The 20,418-nt window shown below is 42.1% G+C and overlaps 1 protein-coding gene across 2 annotated transcripts in view; it reads right to left on the bottom strand.

Annotated features, from left to right (window-relative positions):
- Nucleotides 1-6,236: 6,236 nt before the first annotated feature.
- plin3 (perilipin 3) overlaps nt 6,237-20,418 on the bottom strand; it is a 23,373-nt gene continuing 9,191 nt past the window's right edge. For both annotated transcript variants that reach the window (XM_061888347.1, XM_061888348.1), the window contains exons 3-8: nt 18,407-18,602; nt 17,301-17,383; nt 16,801-17,032; nt 11,954-12,273; nt 11,645-11,863; nt 6,237-6,599 (exon numbers count right to left, since the gene is read on the bottom strand). In XM_061888347.1, coding sequence (XP_061744331.1) covers nt 6,465-6,599; nt 11,645-11,863; nt 11,954-12,273; nt 16,801-17,032; nt 17,301-17,383; nt 18,407-18,602 — 1,185 coding nt within the window. In that variant the 3' untranslated portion in view covers nt 6,237-6,464. The remainder of the gene's footprint in view (nt 6,600-11,644; nt 11,864-11,953; nt 12,274-16,800; nt 17,033-17,300; nt 17,384-18,406; nt 18,603-20,418) is intronic.

The following is a 20,418-nucleotide window of genomic DNA, read 5'->3' as shown; positions in this document are numbered from 1 at the left end:
AGTTACGAGCAGTTTTGTCTGTTTTCTTCCTAGGAGCAGTTTTTTTGTTTTATTCCTAGGGAGCGCTAGAGCGCAATTTAGAGTTTTGGGGTTTGGTTTTTTGTTAGATCGCAATTTTCGCCAGTCCTGATGTGTGTCCAGTTTGGTGAGTTTTGAAGCATTTTAAGGGGGTCAAATTACAACTCGAAGAGGCAAAAATGACTTTTTAGGAAAATTTTGTTTTGAAGGGGTTTTTGTCAACTTCCTGTTGATTTTTGCTGAAGGATGTCAATTATTAAAATGTAGGTCTAAGTGAGACCTACATAGAGGTTTTTGTTTCATGTCTCTCCCGAAATTCCTGACGGAAGTTACAAGCAATTTTGTCTGAGTTTTCTTCCTAGGAGCAGTTTTGTCTGTGTTTTATTCCTAGGGGGCGCTAGAGCGCTATTTTGAGTTTTGGGGTTTGTTTTTTTTGTAAGATCGCAATTTTCGCCAGTCCTGATGTGTCCAGTTTGGTGAGTTTTGAAGCATTTTAAGGGGGTCAAATTACAGCGCGAAGGTGCGGAATAATAATAATAATAAAATCTTAGAAATACAATAGGGTCTTCTGTTCCAAAGGGACATTCATGTCCCTCCAACATTCCTACCGGAAGTTACGAGCAGTTTTGTCTGTTTTCTTCCTAGGAGCAGTTTTTTTGTTTTATTCCTAGGGAGCGCTAGAGCGCAATTTAGAGTTTTGGGGTTTGGTTTTTTGTTAGATCGCAATTTTCGCCAGTCCTGATGTGTATGTCCAGTTTGGTGAGTTTTGAAGCATTTTAAGGGGGTCAAATTACAACTCAAAGAGGCAAAAATGACTTTTTAGGAAAATTTTGTTTTGAAGGGGTTTTTGCCAACTTGCTGTTGAATTTTGCTGTAGGATGTCAATTATTAAAATGTAGGTCTAAGTGAGACCTACATAGAGGTTTTTGTTTCATGTCCCTCCCGAAATTCCTGACGGAAGTTACAAGCAATTTTGTCTGAGTTTTTTTCCTAGGAGCAGTTTTGTCTGTGTTTTATTCCTAGGGGGCGCTAGAGCGCTATTTTGAGTTTTGGGGTTTGTTTTTTTCTAAGATCGCAATTTTCGCCAGTCCTGATGTGTCCAGTTTGGTGAGTTTTGAAGCATTTTAAGGGGGTCAAATTACAGCGCGAAGGTGCGGAATAATAATAATAAAATCTTAGAAATACAATAGGGTCCTCTGTTCCAAAGGGACATTCATGTCCCTCCAACATTCCTACCGGAAGTTACGAGCAGTTTTGTCTGTTTTCTTCCTAGGAGCAGTTTTTTTGTTTTATTCCTAGGGAGCGCTAGAGCGCAATTTAGAGTTTTGGGGTTTGGTTTTTTGTTAGATCGCAATTTTCGCCAGTCCTGATGTGTGTCCAGTTTGGTGAGTTTTGAAGCATTTTAAGGGGGTCAAATTACAACTCGAAGAGGCAAAAATGACTTTTTAGGAAAATTTTGTTTTGAAGGGGTTTTTGTCAACTTCCTGTTGATTTTTGCTGAAGGATGTCAATTATTAAAATGTAGGTCTAAGTGAGACCTACATAGAGGTTTTTGTTTCATGTCTTTCCCGAAATTCCTGACGGAAGTTACAAGCAATTTTGTCTGAGTTTTCTTCCTAGGAGCAGTTTTGTCTGTGTTTTATTCCTAGGGGGCGCTAGAGCGCTATTTTGAGCTTTGGGGTTTGTTTTTTTGTAAGATCGCAATTTTCGCCAGTCCTGATGTGTGTGTCCAGTTTGGTGAGTTTTGGAGCATTTTAAGGGGGTCAAATTACAGCGCGAAGGTGGGGAATAATAATAATAAAATCTTAGAAATACAATAGGGTCCTCTGTTCCAAAGGGACATTCATGTCCCTCCAACATTCCTACCGGAAGTTACGAGCAGTTTTGTCTGTGTTTTCTTCCTAGGAGCAGTTTTTTTGTTTTATTCCTAGAGAGCGCTAGAGCGCAATTTAGAGTTTTGGGGTTTGGTTTTTTGTTAGATCGCAATTTTCGCCAGTCCTGATGTGTGTGTCCAGTTTGGTGAGTTTTGAAGCATTTTAAGGGGGTCAAATTACAACTCAAAGAAGCAAAAATGACTTTTAAGGAAAATTTTGTTTTGAAGGGGTTTTTGCCAACTTCCTGTTGAATTTTGCTGAAGGAAGCTACTTTATGAAATATAGGTCTAAGTTAGACCTACATAGAGGTTTTTGTTTCATGTCTGTACGACATTCCTAACGGAAGTTACAAGAAGTTGTGTCTGTTTTTTCCTAGGGGGCGCTAGAGCGCAATTTTGATTTTTGGGGTTTGGTTTTTTTATTAGATGGGAAGGTTTGCCATACTGATGTGTGTGTAAAATTTGGTGAGTTTTGAAGCATGTTAAGGGGGTCAAATTACAGCGCGAAGGTGCAGAAAAATAATAATTGAACCTTAGAAATACAATAGGGTCCTCTGTCCCAAAGGGACATTCATGTCCCTCCGACATTCCTACCGGAAGTTACAAGCCGTTTTGTCTGTGTTTTCTTCCTAGGAGCAGTTTTGTTCCTAGGGAGCGCTAGAGCGTATTTGAGTTTTGGGATTTGATTTTTTTGTTTGATCGCAATTTTCGCCATTCCTGATGTGTGTGTCCAGTTTGGTGAGTTTTGGGGGTGAAATTACAGCTCAAAGAGGCAAAAATGACATTTTTTAGGAAAATTTTGTTTTGAAGGGGTTTTTGCCAACATCCTGTTGATTTTTGCTGAAGGAAGTCATTTTATGAAATCTAGGTCCAAGTTAGACCTACATAGAGGTTACAAGCAGTTTCGTCTGTTTTTTCCTATGGGGCATCCATCCATTTTCTACTGCTTATTCCCTTTTGGGGTCGCTGGTGCCTATCTCAGCTACAATTGGGTGGAAGGCGTTGTACACCCTGGACAAGGCGCCACCTCATCGCAGTTCCTCGGGGGCACTAGAGCGCAATTTTGATTTTTGGGGTTTTGTTTTTTTACAAGATGTTAAGGTTTGCCTTACCGATGTGTGTGTAAAATTTGGTGAGTTTTGAAGCATGTTAAGGGGGTCAAATTACAGCGCAAAGGTGCGGAATAATAATAATAAAATCTTAGAAAAAAAATAGGGTCCTCTGTCCCAAAGGGACATTCATGTCTCTCCGACATTCCTACCAGAAGTTACAAGCAGTTTTGTTTGTGTTTTCTTCCTAGGAGCAGTTTTGTTCCTAGGGAGCGCTAGAGCGTAATTTTGAGTTTTGGGATTTGATTTTTTTGTTTGATCGCTATTTTCGCCATTCCTGATGTGTGTGTCCAGTTTGGTGAGTTTTGAAGCATTTTAAGGGGGTGAAATAACAGCGCAAAGAGGCAAAAATGACATTTTTTAGGAAAATTTTGTTTTGAAGGGGTTTTTGCCAACTTCCTGTTGATTTTTGCTGAAGGAAGTCATCTTATGAAACCTAGGTCTAAGTTAGACCTACATAGAGGTTACAAGCAGTTTTGTCTGTTTTTTCCTATGGGGCATCCATCCATTTTCTACTGCTTATTCCCTTTTGGGGTCGCTGGTGCCTATCTCAGCTACAATTGGGTGGAAGGCGTTGTACACCCTGGACAAGTCGCCACCTCATCGCAGTTCCTAGGGGGCACTAGAGCGCAATTTTGATTTTTGGGGTTTTGTTTTTTTACTAGATGTTAAGGTTTGCCTTACCGATGTGTGTGTAAAATTTGGTGAGTTTTGAAGCATGTTAAGGGGGTCAAATTACAGCGCAAAGGTGCGGAATAATAATAATAAAATCTTAGAAAAAAAATAGGGTCCTCTGTCCCAAAGGGACATTCATGTCTCTCCGACATTCCTACCGGAAGTTAAAAGCAGTTTTGTCTGTTTTCTTCCTAGGAGCAGTTTTTTTCTGTGTTTTATTCCTAGGGAGCGCCAGAGCTCAATTTTGAGTTTTGGGTTGTTGTTTTTTTTGTTAGATCGCAATTTTCGCCAGTCCTGATGTGTCCAGTTTGGTGGATTTTGAAGCATTTTAAGGGGGTCAAATTACAGCTCAAAGAGGCAAAAATGAAATGTTTTAGGAACATTTGGTTTTGAAGGGGTTTTTGCTGAAGGAAGTCATTTTATGAAATCTAGGTCTAAGTTAGACCTACATAGAGGTTTTTGTTTCATGTCTGTACGACATTCCTAACGGAAGTTACAAGAAGTTGTGTCTGTTTTTTCCTAGGGGGCGCTAGAGCGCAATTTAGATTTTTGGGGTTTGGTTTTTTTATTAGATGGGAAGGTTTGCCATACTGATCTGTGTGTAAAATTTGGTGAGTTTTGAAGCATGTTAAGGGGGTCAAATTACAGCGCGAAGGTGCAGAATAATAATAATTGAACCTTAGAAATACAATAGGGTCCTCTGTCCCAAAGGGACATCCGACATTCCTACCGGAAGTTACAAGCCGTTTTGTCTGTGTTTTCTTCCTAGGAGCAGTTTTTTCTGTTTTATTCCTAGGGGGCGCTAGAGCGCAATTTTGGGGTTTGGTTTTTTATTAGATCGCAATTTTCGCCAGTCCTGATGTGTCCAGTTTGGTGAGTTTTGAAGCATTTAAAAGGGGGTCAAATTACAGCTCAAAGAGGCAAAACTGAATTTTTTTTAGGAAAATTTTGTTTTGAAGGGTTTTTTGCCAACTTCCTGTTGATTTTTGCTGAAGGAAGTCATTTTATCAAATTCAGGTCTAAGTTAGACCTACATAGAGGTTTTTGTTTCATGTCTGTATGACATTCCTAACGGAAGTTACAAGCAGTTTTATCTGTGTTATTTCCTAGGGGGCGCTAGAGCGCAATTTTGATTTATTTTTTCTTTATTAGATGGGTAGGTTTGCCTTACCGATGTGTGTGTAAAATTTGGTGAGTTGTGAAGCATTTAAAGGGGGTCAAATTACAGCTCAAAGAGGCAAAAATTAAATTTTTTAGGAAAATTTTGTTTTGAAGGGTTTTTTGCCAACTTCCTGTTGATTTTTGCTGAAGGAAGTAATTTTATCAAATCTAGGTCTAAGATAGACCTACGTAGAGGTTTTTGTTTCATGTCTGTACGACATTCCTAACGGAAGTTACAAGTTGTGTCTGTTTTTTCCTAGGGGGCGCTAGAGCGCAATTTTGATTTTTGGGGTTTGGATTTTTTATTAGATGTGAAGGTTTGCCTTACTGATGTGTGTGTAAAATTTGGTGCGTTTTGAAGCATGTTAAGGGGGTCAAATTACAGCGCGAAGGTGCAGAATAATAATAATTGAACCTTAGAAATACAATAGGGTCCTCTGTCCCAAAGGGACATTCATGTCCCTCCGACATTCCTACCGGAAGTTACAAGCCGTTTTGTCTGTGTTTTCTTCCTAGGAGCAGTTTTTTCTGTTTTATTCCTAGGGGGCGCTAGAGCGCAATTTTGGGGTTTGGTTTTTTATTAGATCGCAATTTTCGCCAGTCCTGATGTGTCCAGTTTGGTGAGTTTTGAAGCATTTAAAAGGGGGTCAAATTACAGCTCAAAGAGGCAAAACTGAAATTTTTTTAGGAAAATTTTGTTTTGAAGGGTTTTTTGCCAACTTCCTGTTGATTTTTGCTGAAGGAAGTCATTTTATCAAATTTAGGTCTAAGTTAGACCTACATAGAGGTTTTTGCTTCATGTCTGTACGACATTCCTAACGGAAGTTACAAGCAGTTTTATCTGTGTTATTTCCTAGGGGGCGCTAGAGCGCAATTTTGATTTATTTTTTCTTTATTAGATGGGTAGGTTTGCCTTACCGATGTGTGTGTAAAATTTGGTGAGTTGTGAAGCATTTAAAGGGGGTCAAATTACAGCTCAGAGGCAAAAATTAAATTTTTTAGGAAAATTTTGTTTTGAAGGGTTTTTTGCCAACTTCCTGTTGATTTTTGCTGAAGGAAGTAATTTTATCAAATCTAGGTCTAAGATAGACCTACGTAGAGGTTTTTGTTTCATGTCTGTACGACATTCCTAACGGAAGTTACAAGTTGTGTCTGTTTTTTCCTAGGGGGCGCTAGAGCGCAATTTTGATTTTTGGGGTTTGGATTTTTTATAAGATGTGAAGGTTTGCCTTACTGATGTGTGTGTAAAATTTGGTGAGTTTTGAAGCATGTTAAGGGGGTCAAATTACAGCGCGAAGGTGCAGAATAATAATAATTAAACAATAGGGTCCTCTGTCCCAAAGGGACATTCGGTCCCTAAAAAGTGCAAAGCACCCCACGGAAACACTCCACTCTCTGGATAATGTTTTACATCGCTTTATTCACTCGCTTAGCTGCTCCGATACATAATACTGCAATTGAAACACACAGGAAGTATATAAGCAGCGGACTGCTACGTTGTGCTTGAGACAAAACAGGCAGAGAATCAGGTATAAATAGAAAGATGCACTAAAAGATTTGAAGGCTTTCATTAATTCGAATTAGTGCTTAGCTGGGAGAATCTTCCCACACGAAATGGAGAAAAGTCTTCAACTTGTGCTCTGTGACCCCACGTCCTGCTCCTCCACCCTCTCCGTGATCATGGGGGCAAAGGGCCCCACCAGCCAGTTGAGTGGGGTGTTGTTGAGCAAATACTCCATGACGCCGTCCAGAGATTGCTGAACCTAGAGACATAGGCAAATAAAAACATGACAAGTCGCAACAATGGCTGGCACTTTAGTAGAAGCATTTAAGTCCTATCTTAAAACACATTTGTATACTCTAGCCCAGTGGTTCTTAACCTTGTTGGAGGTACCGAACCCCACCAGTTACCGAACCCTTCTTTAGTGAAAAATAAAATGTTTTTTTTTTTTTTCAAATTCAAGACAAAAGTTATTTGTTTCTTACTGGAGCACAAAATGAACTGTGCATGAACATCACTATGTACAAAGAACAAAACCAACACAGTGCATGAACTCAAAACAAATTACACACCTGCAAATCAGTGGGACTTCTGCCGTTGCCTTTGAGGGACCAGTTCGGATATGCGTGGCTTCACTTTGGCAAGTGCCACTCTCATGTCATTTTCGCAACAAAGTCTGTTCTTTTTCTTCGTTTTCAACCCAGACATACAATACTAGTACACAGCTCATGAAAAACAATATGTTTTGTTATTGTCATCGTAAGTGGGCGGCCAAAGCACTGATATTAGAAAATTATGTTATGGAAATGATCGCTGTCATTTGATTATAATGATAAAACATCCATCCATCCATCCATCCATCTTCCGCTTATCCGAGGTCGGGTCGCGGGGGCAGCAGCCTAAGCAGGGAAACCCAGACTTCCCTCTCCCCAGCCACTTCGTCTAGCTCTTCCCGGGGGATCCCGAGGCGTTCCCAGGCCAGCCGGGAGACATAGTCTTCCCAACGTGTCCTGGGTCTTCCCCGTGGCCTCCTACCGGTTGGACGTGCCCTAAACACCTCCCTAGGGAGGCGTTCGGGTGGCATCCTGACCAGATGCCCGAACCACCTCATCTGGCTCCTCTCGATGTGAAGGAGCAGCGGCTTTACTTTGAGTTCCTCCCGGATGGCAGAGCTTCTCACCCTATCTCTAAGGGAGAGCCCCGCCACACGGCGGAGGAAACTCATTTCGGCCGCTTGTACCCGTGATCTTATCCTTTCGGTCATGACCCAAAGCTCATGACCATAGGTGAGGATGGGAACGTAGATCGACCGGTAAATTGAGAGCTTTGCCTTCCGGCTCAGCTCCTTCTTCACCACAACGGATCGGTACAACGTCCGCATTACTGAAGACGCCGCACCGATCCGCCTGTCGATCTCACGATCCACTCTTCCCCCACTCGTGAACAAGACTCCTAGGTACTTGAACTCCTCCACTTGGGGCAGGGTCTCCTCCCCAACCCGGAGATGGCATTCCACCCTTTTCCGGACGAGAACCATGGACTCGGACTTGGAAGTGCTGATTCTCATTCCGGTCGCTTCACACTCGGCTGCGAACCGATCCAGCGAGAGCTGAAGATCCCGGTCAGATGAAGCCATCAGGACCACATCATCTGCAAAAAGCAGAGACCTAATCCCGCGGCCACCAAACCGGAACCCCTCAACGCCTTGACTGCGCCTAGAAATTCTGTCCATAAAAGTTATGAACAGAATCAGTGACAAAGGACAGCCTTGGCAGAGTCCAACCCTCACTGGAAACGTGTCCGACTTACTGCCAGCAATGCGGACCAAGCTCTGACACTGATCGTACAGGGAGCGGACCGCCACCATAAGACAGTCCGATACCCCATACTCTCTGAGCACTCCCCACAGGACTTCCCGAGGGACACGGTCGAATGCCTTCTCCAAGTCCACAAAGCACATGTAGACTGGTTGGGCAAACTCCCATGCACCCTCAAAAACCCTGCCGAGAGTATAGAGCTGGTCCACAGTTCCACGACCAGGACGAAAACCACACTGTTCCTCCTGAATCCGACGTAGCCTCCTCTCCAGTACACCTGAATAAACCTTATGATAAAATGATAAAACATTTATCTTGTTAAATAGTCAGGTTTGGGAAAGGTGTGCTGCTGGTGAGGCCTCAGTGCATGTGCACGTCTGACATTGGTCACATGAGTTCAAGGAACGTTGTTAAAGGGAACATTGTTTGGCGGTATCCACAATACGCCGATAGGGAGAAGTTTTTATTTACACGATGAGTCAGGTGAGTCTTGACTTCCGCAACGGAGGCTCTGCTGAACCCCTAAGGCCGACTCACCGACCCCCTAAGGTTCGATCGAACCCCAGTTTAGAAACCACTGCTCTAGCCTTTAAATAGACCCCCTTTCTAGACCAGTTGATCTGCCGTTTCTCGTCTGCTCTGCCCCCCATCAGCCGTTTGGTGGCAACGGCTGATGCGCTGGCTGTCCAAAAGTCGGGACCCGGGGTGGACTGCTCGCCTGTGCATCGGTTTGGGACGTCTCTGCGCTGCTGACCTGTCTCCCCTACTATGGACTGGACTCTCACTGTTATGTTAGATCAGTGGTTCTTAACTTGGGTTCGGTGAGTTGGCCTCAGGATTCGGCGGAGGTCAAGACACACCAGACTCATCGTGTAAATAAAAACTTCTCCTTATCGGCGTATTATGGATATCACCAAACAATATTCCTTCTAATTTTCCATCTGATTTGTCAGTGTGTCATTTGTTGAGTTCATGCACTGTGTTGGTTTTGTTCTTTGAACAAGGTGACGTTCATGCACTTTGTCTGGAATTTCAAAAAATATATATATATTTTTCACTAAAGAAGGGTTCGGTGAATGCGCATATGAAACTGGTGGGGTTCGGTACCTCAAACAAGGTTAAGAACCACTGTTAGATCCACTATGGACTTGACTCTCACAATATTACGCTAGATCCAATTGATGTCCATTGCACCGGTCGCCCTAGTGGGTAGTCTCCACATCTGTGGTCCTCTCCAAGGTTTCTCCTTGTCCCATTGGGTTGAGTTTTTCCTTGCCCTGATGTGGGATCTGAGGATGTCGTTGTGGCTTGTGCAGCCCTTTGAGACACTCTTTGAGACACTCGTGAACATTGACTTTTGGGACTTCTGCACTGCGTTTTGGTGCTTTTTTTGTGGACTTTTGGATCTGCCTCGGGGGAGCCATGGCCATGTTTGCACCAGAGACGAACTGCTGGTTCTCTGCCACACCGAGTCCGCGTAGAGAGACCGGGGGAGAAACTGCGGCGCTAGCGTTGAGTGTTGGGATGGACTAGCTTCACCGAGCATGAGCATGTATCGGACACGTGGGTCTCCCTGGACGTAGTCTCGCAAAACAGACACGGGCCGAAGGCTAGTGGGCAGACTAGGACGAAGTCGGCGCTCTTGGTTGCTTTGTTGGGTGTTCCGAAAGCACAACGCATTATTTATTGCAAATTTTTTTGCATTTTTATTTGTTTTAATTTTCCTGTGGGAACTCTCCTGAAGGAATCAATAAAGTACTATTTCTTTGTGTTGTACTTTTGTAGCTGTATGTAGAACTAGTGCCTCTGAAGTGTCAGCTGGTTGCATCAGCTGTGTACTCCTTTTATGTTCTTTGTTCTCTTAAAATGTTTCCCTCTTGTTTTCATTTTAATTTATGAGGACTTTTTGTATCTTCACTGCAAACACATAATTTCCCCATTGGGGGATAAATAAAGTCTATCCCAGGGGTTTCCAAACATTTTGACCAGAGAGGCTTGGCTAGGCCAAAAGTCTCATTCAATGTTTATTTCAACTAGTTTCCCTGAAATACACAATGAGGCTATTAGACCTTGGACACACCTTCTCATTCAATGTGTTTTCTTTATTTTCATGGCTATTTGCATTGTAGATTGTCACTGAAGGCATCAAAACTATGAATGAACAAATGTGGAGTTATGTAATAAACAAAAAAGGGGAAATAACTCACAACATGTTTTATATTATAGTTTCTTCAAAATAGCCACCCTTTGCTCTGATTACTGCTTTGCACACACACTCCTGGCATTCTCTCGATGAGCTTCAAGCACACCTGTGAAGTAAAAACCATTTCAGGTGACGACCTCTTGAAGCTCATCGAGAGAATGCCAAGAGTGCGAAAAAGTAATCAGAGCAAAAGGTGGCTATTTTGAAGAAACTAGACTATATAACATGTTTTCACTCGTTTCACCTTTTTTTATTTTTTATTAAGTACATAACTCCACGTGTTCTTGCATAGTTTTGATTCCTTCAGTGACCATTTACAATGTAACAGTCATGAAAAAGGAGAAAACACATTGAATGAGAAGGTGTGTCCAAACTTTTGGCCTGCACTGTATAAGTTTTTTGTTGTTGTTGTGGTCTTGTCCCCACAATTTCCCTCCATGTCTTTATTTTTATCCCTTGTGGCTGTGCCAAACACTAAATATATCCAAACATTTAACAAATCAATTACAAATAAGGCAAGGTATCCCTCAGTTCTCTTGTGTAAAGTAAATATGTGCAGCATGTTTGGGCATCTACCGTATTTCCTTGAATTGCTAATTAATTTAAAACCTCTTCTCACTCCTGCGCTTACCAAAGGCATGCGGTAAAAGTAAGCATGCGCTAATTATTTTAAAACCTCTTCTCACTCTGGCACTTACCAAAGGTATGCAGTAAAAATTTGAGTGTAATGTAAGCTTGGACCTTAAATCCTACTGAATAGCTCTTAATATTCTTCCCTTTATGAGATTTCAAATTACCGGTATTGAAATCAGCCTCCTCCGTTTTGAAAATGATGACAGGGGAAGAGAGTTTGACCCGGCAGTAATTCAAGGCAGGCGCATACTATATGCCCTGCGGCAAGGAAATAAGGTACATCAACCATATAACTTGCCTGAGCAGCTGGACAGGGATGCTGTTAGACCAGATCCAGCCCGCGGGCCATAGTTTGGGGACCCCGAGTCTATCATATTTTATTGGGAGGGATCTGACTACTAAAATTTGGGTGTTTTCCTTTTTTTTTTATACAGAAGTGAAGGCAGAACCATAAAACCTGGTCTGGCTGGTATTGGGACACCTCTAGTAAGAACATCTGAGAAAGTTATTTTGACGGTGCTATTTTGACCCAATTCGGTGGTGGAAAAATTGACAAGTTGGCACTGGTCAAAGATCTTTTGGAGGGAAAAAAATTGCTGAAAGGCTGCAGCCAACAACACCGAGTCACCCAGACAAGTGTGGTGAAATTCGTACTTGGGTCAAGTGGTGACGGCTCCTATCCAGGAGGAGTGGGGTGAGGGCGCTGGTGTCACCCAGACTGGAGTGCAGCTCTTCAGCTGACCGCTTCGCCTTTGTCAGCTGGTCCTGGACTGCGCCTGGCAGACCCTGAGCGCTCGACACCACGTTGGAGCTGGCTGAACGCAGCTGCTCGCTCAGACCTCGCACCATGGAGAGCACACGCCACTCCAAGCGCTTTGAGAGAAGTGAAAAATAGTAACAGAAATATCCCTTTACATTGTTATTTTTTTCACTATTTTTCATAGATTTTTCTAAAGGCAGAACCTCAGTCTCATCATTGGATTCTGAATCACATTGTCCATTTCCAGGCTGCTTCTGACTCCACTCCATCCATCGCTGCTGCAGCTGATCCATGGCGCCGCCTGCACCCAGACCGCTACGAGTGGTCTCCAGCAGGTCCAGAGTACTGGTCATCTGGACCACAGCGGCGTGCGTGCTATCTCTGGCTCGGCGGGCCCGAACCAGGGACTGCTGGAGGGCTCGCTCCTGCACTTTGGCCGAGAGTTTGCCCAAACGGACAAAGTAGCTGGGGGTGGCAGCTGGTGAGGCGGTTACCTCGCCTGTGGCAGGCTCAGCCACAGCCGCTGAAAACAAGATTCCTGGGTTAGAATTTGCAAACATCTTTTAGCTTTATAGTCAATATTATAGGATTAAAAATTAATTAAAACAGGATAACAGTGTAATGCAATGGCAATCTCAATGCAGATGCACCACACAACATTTAGGTATTAAGATGAAAGAATAAAAAACAAGTGTTAATTTTGTTGAAAGCAAGGATTTTCAACTACATTGTTATGACCATGAACTGATTAACGTGGACCCCGACTTAAACAAGTTGAAAAACATATTCGGGTGTTACCATTTAGTGGTCAATTGTACGGAATATGTACTGAACTGTGCAATCTACTAATAAAAGTATCAATCAATCAATCAAATGGGGTCCACATTTCCACAAAGCAAAAGACAGAGGGGTCGGACTTGTGCCCTCACTATTATTATTTTGTATATTCCAGAGAACCAAGTTCCTCTACAGTAGACATTTGATTATGATCAATTAATTTTTTGAGTTACAGGAGCTCTGCTGTTTTTAAAAAGGATCTTCTGCAGATAAGCTGGTCAAAGATCATCTCTATGATAGCACTGTCAGTGTCTGTATAAGAATCTGTTGCAAACAAGTGAATCTCACAAGTTTGTTATTTTTAACCGGAGTCTCGAGCCACCAGTTGAATAGCCCAAATGGTGAAAAAGAAAACCCAAAATGGAACCTTGAGGAATGCCACTGCTGTCACTAAAGAATTTAAACTGAAGTAAACAATTTACAGCAACACATTAGTTGCATAAATCACATTGCACAACAAAAATGTGTTAATTTCAAAAAAGGAGAAGATTTAAAGGGGAGCCTTGCGGAACGCCTCAGTTATGTAAATCACAAGTTTGGACCACAGCATTGTAGGTTTGCTAGCAAAGTTAAAATATCCATGCAAGTATCTGACAATGTGTTTACACTGTGACACTGTGACACTGTGATCAGCAGCACCGGAGCACCGCAGGGAACGGTGCTGGCCCCTCTTCTCTTCACCTTGTACACCGCTGACTTCTGCTACAACTCAGAGCTGTGTCACATCCAGAAGTACGCGGATGACACAGCCATCGTCGGGTGCATCAAGGACGGCAGAGAGGAGGAGTTTCGGAACCTGGTGAGGGACTTTGTTGTCTGGTGCCACACGAACGTCTTGCAGCTCAATCCGTCAAAGACCAAGGAGCTGGTCATTGACTTCTGGAGGTCGAGTCCACGGTCACAACCTATTGTGATCGAGGGAGTTGAGGTGCAGACCGTGGACTCATTCAAGTACCTCTGGGTTTGGGTGGACAATAAGCTGGACTGGACTGTTAACACGGACCACCAGTACAAGAAAGGACAGAGCAGGCTGTACTTCCTCAGGAGACTGCACTCCTTCAACATTTGTAGAAAACTCCTGTGGATGTACTACCAGTCTGTGGTTGCCAGTGTTCTGTTCTACATGGTAGTGTGCTGGGGGGGGGGGCAGTACATCTAAGAAGGACAGCTCCAGACTTGAGAAACTGATCAGGCGGGCCGGTTCTACAATGGGAATGAAACTGGACTCACTGGTGACGGTGGCAGAGAAGAGGACTTTGGACAAATTAGTGAGCATCCTGGATGATGCCAGTCACCCTCTGCATAGCGTTATCAGTAGCCAGAGGAGCCTGTTCAGTGCTAGACTGCTTCATCCCAAGTGCAGGACTAATAGACTCAAGAACTCCTTTGTCCCACACGCCATTAGACTGTACAACTCCTCTCTGGGACGGGGGGTGGGGGGTATTAGGATGACAGGGGATGCAAAACAATAACAGTGCAATACGTTTTCATAACATGGTCACTACTGCCTACTTTGTCTTGTTATATTCTTATTTTACTGTTATATTGTTATTCCCATTGTTTTTATTCTTTTTGTAATATTTCTCTATTTTGTTTCCTTTTAAACTCCCATTATTTACTTTTTTTTTTTAAATTGATCTCAACTCTGTACACTGCTGCTGGAATTTTAAATTTCCTGAAGGAACTCTCCTGAAGGAATCAATAAAGTACTATCTATCTATCTATCTATCTATCTACAATGGACCAAACTCCTCTATGCAACAGGAGCACTCTACTGTTTTGAGGATTTTGCTCCAAAACGGTTTGTCTTTCAAGTTTCGAAATGAACTCGCAGGCTGGTTTTATGTCATTCCCGGTCCGAATTTGGCCACCAGTTCAACAGCTTGCATTATGTAGATTGGTGTCAGGAGTGGTACACATCACACATGATGTTATTTTTACCTTTTAACATTAAGTTAACCCAATTCAAGTGTAAAAATAAATTAAACACTGCTAACATTAAGCTACAGCAGCAATGACAAAGTTTGAAGGCCTGATGCAAAGAAGTGTACCTTGTGTAGTTTTTTTTTTTTAATGCTGCAGCTGTTATATACTGTAATATTGTACATGGTAATTGGGATTTGAAATCTCTCTCTCGCCCTCTCTTTGAGAGGGAGAGAGAGAGATTATATACTGTATACATATGTAAATATTACATATAGGGTATGTTATATTTATATTGTTCGCCCTGTTTTTGTGCCCTTGTGTGCATTATTCTTATTTTTTTCTTCCTTTGTAACTGAGCGACTGTGTGGAAGAATTTCCCTTGCGGATCATTAAAGTTTGTCAAAGTCCAAGTCTAAGTCTAAGTATTATTTTTTGTTGTAACGTCAAAGGCTAATAATAATATGGAGGAATAATAGAGCTAATATGTAAAAACAAAAACCTTAGTTTTAATGTTGATGAAAGCAACAAGTATTTTAACTTTATAAATTGGTAATATTGTACAATAAAATACTTTGCTTGAATGACTAATTATAAACTAAGCATATGAAATTGTAAAAACAACACTAAGTTTGAACTTGAGTGACAAAGGTTTGAATTTCTTAATGGTTCCGCAAGTCCAAAAAGTTGATAAAACAAAAACTAATCTGATTTTGACAACATTTTAGTGTATATTGTCTTGGTAAGGCAAGTCTATTTTTTTTTTTTTTTTTTTTTTTTTTTTTTTTAAATGTACCCGAGTTCTTGTGAGTTTTTATGTCGTGTCACCCAACAATTAAGATGCATTTTTTTACCCCAAAGTTTTGGTCAAATTCAGAATTCCCAGATTTTGAACTTTAGGGGTGCATCTGTAATGGAAGCAAACATATAAATTTTACTTTAAAATGTGTTAAAAAAATTCTGGCCAGGGTGTTTACAAAACAACAACATTGCACCACCAATAAGTATTGCAGTTGCCTTGTTTGTGTTACACTGAATACAGCAGCAATAATCAATACTGATGGGTTGTTATGGAAAAATCCAATTGAATGAAGCGGGCAGTTTTTCCTCTAGTTGTTTTTTCTGTTAAGCCACAGAAAATGTGCCATGTCTAATGGGTCTACACTGAGCAAAAGAGGGAGGAGTTGCACACAGCGCAGTCGTGTGCACACAAAAAGGATAGAAAGAGATGAGAAACTGAAAACCTGGGTACAAACTACACTTTGAAGAGGTGATTAAAATGTGCAGCAGAATAGAAACTGAAGCATTTTGTGTTTTTGAACACCAATCGTCGCTAAAGAATAGAAAAAAGTTCACTGGATGCTGCTTTTTTACGTTTTAATATTCAACATCTTTTGTTGTGCACTTTGTTGTTGTTTCACTGTAATTAGTTGGGAAATAAATATATTTTTGTCTAGTTGAGAAGGGTTTTTGTTTTATGTTGAGCATATAAAAAAAAACATTTGATATAATTATATTTTAAATATTAAGGTTTGTATTTACTAAGGGTTTGTGTGCACTAAAACATGCAAGCTTGCAACGCCACCACAATACTGGGAGGAGAAGCTGAAGTGAATTGAAGTGAATTATATTTATATAGCGCTTTTTCTCTAGTGACTCAAAGCGCTTTACAAAGTGAAACCCAATATCTAAGTTACATTCAAACCAGTGTGGGTGGCACTGGGAGCAGGTGGGTAAAGTGTCTTGCCCAAGGACACAACGGCAGTGACTAGGTTGGCAGAAGCCGGAATCGAACCTGCAACCCTCAAGTTGCTGGCACGGCCACTCTACCAACCGAGCTAAACCAAATATATAATACAGCTGGCGCAATGCGATTTATCATTACTAATCACATCAATTGCACATGCAGTCTTAGTTGATCACATGCAACACGCCCACTAATAGTAAACACTATCTTATAGATCGCACAGGCTGTTTAGCGAAGGAACTTAGTAAATTAGGCCCAAAGAATGTTTTACACATTTCTTGGAAATAAATACATTTAAGCAAGAAACCAATGTGAGAGACCATTTCAAAGCTGAGCCTTTTTCTAAAGCAGAGTCAAAAGAACAGATTCCTCAAAAGAGCCAAAATTCCCAACACCAACAATCAGAAAAGAGGTCCAGCTCTTGTGTAACGAGACATGGCGAGTTATCACCATCACAGTTTACGGTCCTTGCTAACATAAGGCATGTTCATTGAAAGGCCTTCCTAGTGAGACCAACTCTCCTCCCTTCTGACGCCAACCTACCCAGCTCCCTCTCAGTGAGCGGCAGGTTCTGGTCGACCCAGTCCTCGGAACGGCTGAGGGCCAGGCCCATCCCGCTGCTGACCATCTGGCCCACGGTGCTGCCCATTACGGTGCTGATGCCTTCGCTGACGGCCGCCCGGGTCCGCTCAACGCCGCCCATCACGGCCCCCACCACGGCGTCTTTGGCTCCCGTCACCGACTGGCACACCAGTCCCACTGTGTCCGACACCACCTGGCAGAGTTTAATATTTCCCATTATATAAGAGTTTAATCATAAAGTGTACTTTAAAATGCAACGTAAGCACAGATTCAACAGTATTGCTTTGATAATTGTCAATAATCATCACGGGGCAGGAACAGAAATCCCATAGTTGAGCGTTTGCAAAGATCAGGATCAGAATTAGAATCAGCTTTAAAGCAAAGTATGTTTAACACACAAGGAATTTGTCTTGGTAGACTGCTTTCTTTGTTCGGTGCAAGAAAGACTTTCTCTCACTGACCTTTTCTGCTGGCTGCTGAAGAATAGGCAGCTTCTCTTCCATCTTGTCCAGACCTTTCATGGCGTATTCATTTACTGTAGCCACTGGAACAAAGTACACAACAGCAGCCATTTTCACTCTGTGTACCACCACAATCGTGCTGCGGGATAGTACAGCGGTACCTCAACTTTGGAGTGTTTGGGGGTAAAAGAGGCCTCTCGGCTAAATTATGCTTATGCTTGAAGTTGCAAACATTTGCGTTACAAGCATCCCCGCCATTAGTTGGTATATAAAATGTCACAGTAAACCCTATAAGATCCCACCAAAACATCTGGTCTTACTTGCCATAATTAGCTTATAGCTGGAAATAGACATAACTGTTATTCCAACCACAAGAAGCAAGAAAGTGTGAATAATTGCTAAGAAGTGGATATTTATTGAGTTACAGAAAAAAAGCATTTAACACATGACAGAGTGCGTCCCAACTTGGCAAAACAATTTGCGCGTATCACTGCACTATACCGAAGCAGAATGAGTCTGACGACAGCCAAGAATGTTAAAATAATATCCAAACGGCATACATTTATCCATGAGAATATGGAAAAGCTGCTGATGGTGTGTTTGACTGATGCCGTAGTTCACTCTCCAAGGTAAATGTTGACCATTATTATTATTTTATCAATTCCCAAAACCACTATAGTTGTCAGTATTACTACGATTTAAAAGTTAGTTTTTCTTTTAAAAAGGCATGTTACCTGTTAAAATTGTGCTGTTTTATTTGAGGGGGGTACCAATTAAATTGAATTCAATTCATTTTAATAGGAGACACAAGTGTTTTGGAGTTAAGAGCTCTGCCACAGAACCAGATAAACTCAGAAGTTGAGGTACCACGGAAATTGTAAACGTGTTTTATCCATTTTGTCCTGAATAGTCAGAAAGTGACCTATGAAAGGCTGGGTGGGTTTACACTCTGTATTGGGTTCGGCTAAAGCCACTATTAAGCCTAATCTGCATGTTTTCGGGATAGTCAGACACTAACTAGGCCACAATGTGACAAATTGTATTACAAGTTTAAAAAAAATACTAAAAACTGCAGGCTTATTGATCAGAGAGAAAAACACACTTACGCTGTGGTTCAATAATGTTGAAAAGGGGTTTGGATCCTGTGGCCGCAGCTGCTCCCAGGGTACGGACACCGCTTTCGGCGGCGCCCATCACTCCCTTCAGCAATGGCACGCTGTCTTTGGTGGAGCTGTAGGCATTGGCAACCACCCCGCAAGCTGAACTGACCAGTGGCAAGTTGCTTACACGAGTCACAACGGTCTAGGAAATGGAAACAAAACATTGATACAGTGGAGCATCAAAAAGGTCATACAGTCGTCCATTGCCCTTTCAAATATTGCGGCTTTACCACATTGCAGATATTTTGGGGGATATTTTTTTTAACAAGCGTATTCTACTATTTATTGTCCTTAATTAAGCATTTTCAAGCTGTATGAGATTTGCCAAACATTGTAAAGTAGTGGGAGAGTGGCCGTGCGCAACCCGAGGGTCCCTGGTTCAAATCCCACCTAGTACCAACTTCATCACGTCCGTTGTGTCCTGAGCAAGACACTTCACCCTTGCTCCTAATGGGTGCTAGTTAGCGCCTTGCATGGCAGCTCCCTCCATCAGTGTGTGAATGTGTGTGTGAATGGGTAAATGTGGAAGTAGTGTCAAAGCGCTTTGAGTACCTTAAAGGTAGAAAAGCGCTATACAAGTACAACCCATTTATTTATTTATCATTTATTTATTTGCATCTAGAAAAGGCTCATTTTTAATAGACAGTCAGAAAGAGGCTTCAAGATGGGTATGTAAAGCCAAATATATATGCAGCAGCTTCAGTGCCACTATTACATGTAGAAATGGGTACCCTTGACATTTAAAACCAATACAATACCAATTGGATTCGATACTGGCACTTACCAGTACCAATTTTCTGTACTTTTGTGTGTGCTCATGTGTTACTAAATCTCAATTGTTAAATAATACAATCAAATTTTTAAATGTAACATTTACCACTGTGCTGGTAACTGCGCCTCCTTAGCCTCATTTGCAAGTATTATATAATACAGTGGTTCTCAAATGGGGGTACACGTACCCCTGGGGGTACTTGAAGGTATGCCAAGGGGTATGTGAGATTTTTTTTTAAATATTCTAAAAATAGCAACAGTTTAAAAATCCTTTATAAATATATTTATTGAATAATACTTCAACAAAAAAAGTGTAAGTTCATAAACTGTGAAAAGAAATGCAACAATGCAATATTCAGTGTTGACAGCTAGATTTTTTTGTGGACATGTTCCATAAATATTGATGTTAAAGATTTCATTTTTTTGTGAAGAAATGTTTAGAATGAAGTTGATGAATCCAGATGGATCTCTATTACAATCCCCAAAGAGGGCTCTTTAAGGTGATGATTTCTTCTATGTGTCGAAATCTTTATCTATAATTGAATCACTTGTTTATTTTTCAACAAGTTTTTAGTTAGAATCAGCACCTCCAAGTCCGAGTCCACGGTTCTTGCCCGGAAAAGGGTGGAGTGCCATGTCCGGGTTGGGGAGGAGACCCTGCCCCAAGTGGAGGAGTTCAAGTACCTAGGAGTCTTGTTCACGAGTGGGGGAAAGAGTGGATCGTGAGATCGACAGGCGGATTGGTGCGGCGTCTTCAGTAATGCGGACGTTGTACCGATCTATAGTGGTGAAGAAGGAGCTGAGCCGGAAGGCAAAGCTCTCAATTTACCGGTCGATCTACGTTCCCATCCTCACCTATGGTCATGAGCTTTGGGTCATGACCGAAAGGATAAGATCACGGGTACAAGCGGCCGAAATGAGTTTCCTCCGCCGGGTGGCGGGGCTCTCCCTTAGAGATAGGGTGAGAAGGTCTGCCATCCGGGAGGAACTCAAAGTAAATCCGCTGCTCCTTCACACCGAGAGGAGCCAGATGAGGTGGTTCGGGCATCTGGTCAGGATGCCACCCGAACGCCTCCCTAGGGAGGTGTGTAGGGCACGTCCAACCGGTAGGAGGCCACGGGGAAGACCCAGGACACGTTGGGAAGACTATGTCTCCCAGCTGGCCTGGGAACGCCTCGGGATCCCCC

Source organism: Nerophis ophidion, linkage group LG26, assembly GCF_033978795.1.
Source record: "Nerophis ophidion isolate RoL-2023_Sa linkage group LG26, RoL_Noph_v1.0, whole genome shotgun sequence".
NCBI classification, from domain to species: Eukaryota; Metazoa; Chordata; class Actinopteri; order Syngnathiformes; family Syngnathidae; genus Nerophis; species Nerophis ophidion.
The sequence above is the reverse complement of the archived record's forward strand: the minus strand, read 5'-3'. Positions and strand labels throughout refer to the sequence as shown.